The sequence below is a fragment of the Lygodium microphyllum genome, chromosome 8, assembly GCF_053477565.2.
Source record: "Lygodium microphyllum isolate KBCC chromosome 8, Lygodium_microphyllum_v1.1.10, whole genome shotgun sequence".
NCBI lineage: Eukaryota > Viridiplantae > Streptophyta > Polypodiopsida > Schizaeales > Lygodiaceae > Lygodium > Lygodium microphyllum.
Genome location: NC_141142.1, coordinates 111,845,535 through 111,853,361, shown reverse-complemented (window position 1 = coordinate 111,853,361; position 7,827 = coordinate 111,845,535). Strand labels below are relative to the sequence as shown.

The 7,827-nt window shown below is 38.1% G+C and overlaps 1 protein-coding gene across 2 annotated transcripts; it reads left to right on the top strand.

Annotated features, from left to right (window-relative positions):
• The first annotated feature begins 1,488 nt into the window (after window positions 1–1,488).
• On the top strand, window positions 1,489–5,029 carry LOC148032746 (hydroxycinnamoyltransferase-like). Of its 2 annotated transcripts, XM_087683412.1 has the most exons (3): window positions 1,489–2,184; window positions 3,848–4,093; window positions 4,557–5,029. In XM_087683412.1, the coding sequence occupies exons 1-3, from the start codon at window positions 1,618–1,620 to the stop codon at window positions 4,761–4,763; spliced, it is 1,020 nt and encodes a 339-aa protein (XP_087539538.1). In that variant the 5' UTR covers window positions 1,489–1,617; the 3' UTR covers window positions 4,764–5,029. The 2 variants fall into 2 exon arrangements, with proteins under 2 accessions (XP_087539538.1, XP_087539537.1); XM_087683411.1 differs by having other exon boundaries at window positions 3,848–5,027.
• The last annotated feature ends 2,798 nt before the right edge of the window (window positions 5,030–7,827 follow it).

Here is a 7,827-nt window from a genome sequence, read left to right as displayed (position 1 = left end):
GAGAGAAGTGCAAGTAAGAATTCTTCAAATGTGTGGTAGAAATGGAGATGGAAGAAAGAAGAAGCTTAGGATTTTGTAAAAGATATTGGTGACTATGTGACTATACATGACATAAAGGAGGATTTGGAAGGGAGAAAAACCTTTTCTAAAGAGAGGGACAATTTTCAATTTTTGGGCTTTCTTTTTGGGTACCTAATGGGACCCACCTAATAGGGGGAGTATGAATGGGGGGAGGGGGAGCAAGATAGATGGACAAGCCTATAAATGGTAGGCCCAAGGGAAAAAAGCAAGTGGATAAAATGTGCACACTACCCTCTCTCCTATATAGATCCACCTCAAATCTTTTGCAATTAGGAAGGTCATTAACTCCTAAGCTACAAGGCCCTTTTTGAGTCCATATTTTCTCTAATGGTCTCAACATGTAGAAAGTACAAAAGCCTAATAATTAAAGTTGATTGTGCAAGAGTAGAGAGCATATGCATATATATTTCTTGCATGCATCCCACCATGTTCATCAGTTCTTGGTAAATCCACATGGAAAAACAAACAAACCCCTACAATTAGGTGTTGGTCTCAACTTGATTATTGAATCTATGACCTCCTATTCACCAAGCCACACCCTCATGCTATGTTTGCAATAAGGCTTTGAAAATGGTTGTTCTTGCATGTTATAAAGGGAGCCTATGTGAGGTCACATGTGACATGTTGTTGATTGATTTCCACTAGCATGTAGGGGCTTGTGGTTGGGCCCCTACGTAAGTCTATCCTTAACCAAGGGGAGAACCAAAGGTAATATTGATACTTGGTACAATACTAGGTTGAGAAGTAGAGAATGCAAGGAAGTGTAGAAATGAAGTGAAAAAGAGGGAAGAAGGCACACCAACAAGGAGTGTAGATGACCTTTTTACTTATGTTTAATAATTTTATCCAATGAACAAGGAGTGTAGATACCTTTTTTCTTTAATTTAATAATTTTCTCCAATGAACCTATTCGAATCTATCAAGTGTTGTTAATCTATTGAGGAGTTAGCATGAAAAAAATTGCAAACCAATTAAGGAATTAAATGAGAGAGAGAGAGAGAGAGAGATTATCCTAAAATGCACTTGTAGCCTTCAAGGTGTAAATTCAAATCAAAATTGTGAGAGAATCATACATACATACTTACATACATACATACATACATATATACATACATGATATATGTATATATATATATATATATATATATATATATGTATATGTATATATATATACATACATACATACATATATATATCTATATGTATATAAAACAAAGGAGAAAATTTCAAACCAAAAAGTGACTTCAAGTCAAACTAAGGAAAGATTCCTAACCAAAAACGTGGTCAACTATACATACGACCACGTGCCCCAAGTGGTGACTCGGACCAATGAACCATCAAAAAGTCGCCTTTTATAAGAGATAGAGATACGAAGAAGAAGAAGAAGTCTTTTGAGAGAGAGAGAGAGAGAGAGAGAGAGAGAGAGTGTGTGTGTGTGTGTGTGTGTGTGTGAGGGTTTTGATTGACAGAGGGGCACGGCTCAACGCACAGAGAGAGAGAGAGAGAGAGAGAGAGAGAGAGGGCGCGTGCGTGGCAATGGAGTCGCCATGGAGAGTGCGCGTGGTGAACGAGTGCCTGGTGCAGCCAGCCTCTCCAGCCCCTCAAAGGACCCTCTTCCTCTCGGCCTTAGACATCATGTGCAGGCGCGTGCCCTACAATCGCCGCATTCTCTTCTACAGAGTGGCGGACGAGGAGTACGCGCCGATGGTGGCGAGGCTCAAGGAGAGCTTGGCGCGCGTGCTGGCGCACTTCTACCCGCTGGCAGGCAGGCTCTCGACAGGCAGGGCCGGTACTGCACAGAAGAGCGGCGGCAGGAGATCAGTAGAGGAGCTAGAAGAAGTGGAAGAGAGAGAAGGAGAAGCTGACGTCGGGAGGGCGCATGTAGAGTGCAATGACATGGGCGCTGAGTTTGTGGAGGCCGAGCTGATGTGCCTGGTGAATAGCGGAGAAGGAGGTGATGCAGCAGCCGCAGTCCATCACGACTTGTTCGAGGAGATGGCGAGAGGAGGCTTCCAAATGAGACCCTTCTTCCGAGACCTCACGCGATGGGCGTCTTACTCCATGCACGATCATGAAGGAGTCGCGCCCCTCCTCTCCATCCAGGTACCATTGCTCTCCATCCCACTGAAGGGTAATTGTATTAATTGCCAAGACTCTGATTCAAGAGTTCATTTATCTAAGGAGATGCTTGGCAACGAGTGTTCCCACCATTGCCACACATGCATAAACAACTATCCCTTTGTCTTGGAACCACTCTTTACTTTACTTTTTTTGTACGTGCTAATCTATTCTTGGAGCAAAGGGATGAATTTGAGAAAATTCATTGTACAAATGCACACTAATGGAAAGTGTCCAAGAGTGATAGAGTCACTTTCATGCTGGGCAAGAGGGCTTGAGAGCTTAGTCAATCAATGGAAGTAATAGATACTCGTCTAGAGACCAAACATTTGCTAGTGGGTTTAAAACCTCTACGAGTAGTGCCACATTGCATTCAAGCCTATCTGAGAGGGATGGAAAGGATATCCACATAGCAAGTTCAAATAATTGAATATTGAAAATTTAGTAATCGAAGGCAAAGCTAATACCCAATTACCTTTATATGCCATATTTTTTGCAAAACACATTCCCTTTCGACTTTGTCAAACCAAACACAACAAAAAGAATCCTTTTCTAATCAGTTTATATGGATTCAAGATCACTCTCCATTAGAAGGCCTTTGCAAACTAACGATAAAATTCCTCTTTACCAAGGACATTCCACATAAAAACATATGAACTCAACCATAGAGTAAGAGAGATACCTTCGGTTGAATCACACTCAAGAAAAGACTACTGCGCCTTTAGGAGACATTTATCTGAGCCCAATAACTCCTTACACCTCTAATTATGGATGTAAAGATTCTCCTTGATCTCCTTCTCCACTTCCTACATATCAAATTGGTGGCATTTCTAATCATTTTAACCATTGTTGCCTTTGTTTGATAGCACTTAAACTAGCTACCTCACCATCAATCACCCTCTTTAAGGACTCTAGAGGATGCATGCATAAGCCAAACCATGTGGCACTTTCCTTTATTAATGCTCTTAAGAGTTTTAGTCATTACACACATGTTGGGTTTCTCCTATCCATCCACTCTCACTACAAAGTCTTGGACTTGGTCATCGACTCACCCCACCTACCACACTTTTAACACTCATTTGCACAAAAGCAATGAAGAAAATGAAATAATGGAATGTGGTATTATATGATATAATTAAAAGATAATTTTTTTCTCATTCTTAGATGTGAAAAGAAAGTGCATATATGTAAGCATTGAGAGAATACATAGTGTGTTACTTATATCAAGTATTAACAAATAAAAGTACATTTGCATGGTTTCAAAACCCCTTTTTGAAATCATGTATGACCCACTTATAAATATAAATTGTAAATGTTCATAAGTCTTACACATCATGTCTATATTTTCTAGATCATGAAAAAAAAATTTAAGTGTGTGATATTGTAATTTGAACCTTCAAAATATAAGAACAACTAAATAGAAACATAGCTTCTCATGTCAAATTTCTCTTTCATTTTATTTAGTTTGCAAGAAATCTAAAAGAAACATTAGGCAAATTGCTAACAATGCTTTGATTTAGATATCTCATAATGCTTGTGTGTTTTCTTTAAATCACGTGCTTAAAGTATAGTGATATTTGACTAAAGCACTATGGAAATGTTTAATTATGATACCTAAAAACGCTTTTTATTTTGGTCTTTTTATCAGATTACACGACTAAAATATGGTGGGATTTCACTAGGAGTGTCATATAGTCACGTCATTGCAGATGGCCACTCCCTTTGGCACTTCATGACTGCATGGGCTGAATGTGCTAGGGGTGAGTGCATTTCTTTACCCCCAGTGCATGCACGAACACTCATGAAAATCAAACAACCATCAAAGGAAAAGGCATTTTGGGACATGGAACAGATAGATGATGATCCTCATTACCTATTACATAACAAACCTAAGGTACAAAAGTCTTTTGATTTCAAGAAGGAAATGATAAATTCCTTGAAAGGAAGAGTGGATTATAACTTTAGCTCCTATGAGGTGTTATGTGCACACATTTGGAAATGCACAAGCAAGGCTCGAATTCATGCACCAGTTGTAAAAGTAGGATTTTTCAATATAGTCAACATGAGAATGAAGATGGAGCCACCCTTGCCTATAGGTTATTTTGGAAATTGTATAGCATGGGGTGTGGCCACTGCCAAAGCAAGGGAGCTTGAAGAGGAGAATCTCTCCACCACCGCAATGCGTATAAAAAATGCAATAAACACTTGCACCAACTCAAAATTGTTGGGCATGCTTCATTTTTTGGAACTTTATGGTCCAGAGGCGATGTTTGAGGCAATGTTCTTCAATGCATCTGCACTTTATTCAGCTCACATACATGTGTCGAGCTCAATAAAATTTCCAACTTTTCTTGTAGATTTTGGATGGGGGAAACCACTTGCTACTCGGCCTACGGAAGTTGCACCAAATGGTAAACTTGTACTTTTTCCTAGTTTTGATGGCCTGGGTTCTGCAAGTATTTGTATGGCACTACCTCAAGATGTTATGGAAAGACTTGAACAAAATCCAATTTTTTTGCAAAGTTGACCTTAGATATTTTTTTAGAGGAACATGGGGAAGCTAGGAGCTAAAAAGATATTTCCCACGTACGTGAATAGTCATGTTTGTATATTCCATACATTGAAAAATCCTCTTTGCATTGTTGTCATTATACATGTCTTTGTCTCCTTATCCTTTTACCTTCTAGTACATTTTGCAATCTCATATTAAGGTTCTCCCTATATGGTCAACCCAATGTGTAGTTTGTCCATTTTTCACTCTCCAATTCATGGAAGATATCACTCATAAAGCAACTAAGCTTATGGCGATGTATATGAGATGATAAATATAATACCCATGCTTTGATATCCCTTAATTTTCTTGCCCAATAAGTATACAAAGTCACTCAAGAGAGGATAAATGTATTGTTATCAAAGTACCCTCTTGAAAATAGTGACCTCTTAAAAATAGTTAATACTTCAATTGTGTAGAGTGTAAGCATGTCAACATGGCAGACTTTTTTTGCTACTTAGCATACGGAAAATAGCATACCTTGTTAGCATGAAAAGAACAAGAGGGGAGGTTTGAATCATGATCATGTAGAGGAATAATAATAATAATAATAAATTGTGACAAATATTTTTACATTACTTTTATGGGGTGAGTTTTTACTCAAACTTTTTATAGAAATTTTGAGCTAAAAGGGTGCTATTTAACATGTGTGAAAGAGTATTTTAGTCTAGCTCTTCATGAATATGGAGAACTACCTCCAAATATCTTTCTTGGCCATTGCCATACTGACAAGACATGGAGACTCCATGTCAAGTGTTTTACTATAGTGAACCATTGTAATGGTTGTGGTCTTGTCCTTGATTCAGGATATTATGGAAATGGTCAGTATTCCTTATGGACTTGTGTATCACCTATTGTGCTTTGCTACTACATGATCCCTTGGGTCAATTTGTAAGGCTTTCAATTACCAACAAAAAATGGCAACAAACTGGTTGTCTAAGGTTGCTAGAGAAGAATTTCTCAACACTTCAATCAATGAAAACTCTGGTATCTTAGCTAACATGCCATATACACAAGAATAGCATCTATTTACTATACTTAATTTTCTCCAAGTATGATAGTTAGCATGCTAGGTATACCAACATGCATAGGGGTTATACTAGCTAGCATACATTCAATGGAAAGTTGCATACCTGGTCTGCAATGCTTGCTAGTAGATCTAGAATCCTTGCTGGGGTAGGTCTCAAATGCTTATTACCATACAAAGTGGCTAATTAGCAATGTCAATTCACATTCAATGCTTGTTGGTAGGTCTAGAATGTTTACTAATGTGCAAGGTGGCTAATTAGAAATGTTGGTTAGCATTCAATGCTTGTTGGTAGGTCTAGAATGCTTATTAACCTATAAGGTGGCTAATTAGCAATGTCAATTAGCATTCAATGTATGCTAGTAGTTAGCAAATCTGATTTGCTACTAGTTACCATACTATGAATGTTAGTTAGCAAGTCAAGTATATCAATTAGCTAACCAATATACCAGGTATGTTAGCAAGCATACCAAGTATGTTAGCAATCATACAAGGTATGTTACCATACTAGGAATGCTAATTAGCTATCCACCATACCAAGTACATTAGCAAGCATACTTGAAAAAAACATTTTATGCTAGCGCTATATTATCATGCATGCTAACAAGTATACTTGTAGCATATTAGGTGTGCAAGCTATCATGCTTAGAGTGGTCATACCTCTTTTCAAATTATACAAACCATGCCCTTTGTCACACAAGAGACATGATAATTAGCATACCTCATTTGCTTTAAGTTTTGTATTTATGCTACAAGTAATGCTAACTACCATGCATGTATGCTTAGCAACCTCTTAATAGCCTATCTTTTATGCTCTTTGAATCTTGGTATCATACAAGAAATGCCAATGCATACCATGTATGGTAACTAGCATACCATGTATATTGACTAGCATATCTGTTATGAACTAGGTGTACCTAGTTATTGTACACATGTTAAGGTGAATATCATGTAGCAATCTTATATACTATGAGCTATGGTGTTGATTTGGGTGAAGTGGAGGGATTGAATAAGAATGGAAAGAGGGTCTACTCTATTGAAACATAGGAAAGTAAATAGGTTACAAACATTTTTGCAAATGCTATAAGCCCTAGTGCTTAGGTGGGTGAACTAGAAGGGTTCTTAGTGTGCTTTTTACAATTGGCATAAATGGTGATAGGAACACATGTATGACTTAACAAAAACTTTTGCAATGATCTTAAAACATGTCATAGAATTTCAGCTGTATAATGACATTACAAGCATTTGGCCATAGAATTTGGGCTTTATGAGCATATTCCAAGCAAGTAACTATGCTCATGAGCTATATGATCAAGGAACAATCCTTTAACCATGAGTTAAGATACATATCAAGCACCCTCTCTTAGCAATGACTAAGTTCTCAAACTTGATTGAGGATAGATATCAAGCACCTTCCCTTGTGATAAGGAATTTGCTCACATATAGGGTAATATAGAAATTTGATTTCTTTTGCTTTTGTTTTGTATATGTAAGAAGTAGTAATTTGAGACAAAAATTCTTTGTCTCAAATTACTACTTCTTACTATTAATGAGATCAATTTTATATGTTTCATGGTGTGGTAGGGTCTAATTAGTGTCAAGATTGTGGGAGAGAAGGAAGGAGTCTCGCTTGAAGCTTTCTTGCTTGCACAATGGGGGAAGACACACAAGGGTGGAGGCTGAAAACAGTTTTCCTCTTTTTTAGTTGTGTAAACCAAAAGAACTCAAGTACAAAGAAATAGAAGAACCCTCTATATGGGTCTCAAACCAAACTCAACTAACTAAGGTGGCATACTAACTGAGCCACGAACTAGAGTAGATAAGGATAGCTATCATGTAGCTATTATTCATGGGCGGTATACCAACCGCGTCTGCAACTGACAAGTCGGCGACATAAATACACAACGGTCACCCTGGCGTATCACGAGTGGAGCTCGATATCTCAACACTCCCCCTCGAGCTCAACCCCAATTCATGCACACCAAGCAGGTCTCTGAACTTGCGCAGCTTCTCTGCGCCCAATGCCTTCGTGAATATGTCAGCTACCTGA

What these genes read in the sequence shown, in the direction of transcription:
- LOC148032746 (XM_087683411.1), top strand. Translation starts at nt 1,618, where the DNA reads ATGGAGTCGCCATGGAGAGTGCGCGTGGTGAACGAGTGCCTGGTGCAG. An exon ending in CGCCCCTCCTCTCCATCCAG is followed by an intron (nt 2,185 to 3,847) that starts GTACCATTGCTC and finishes TCTTTTTATCAG; the next exon opens with ATTACACGACTAAAATATGG.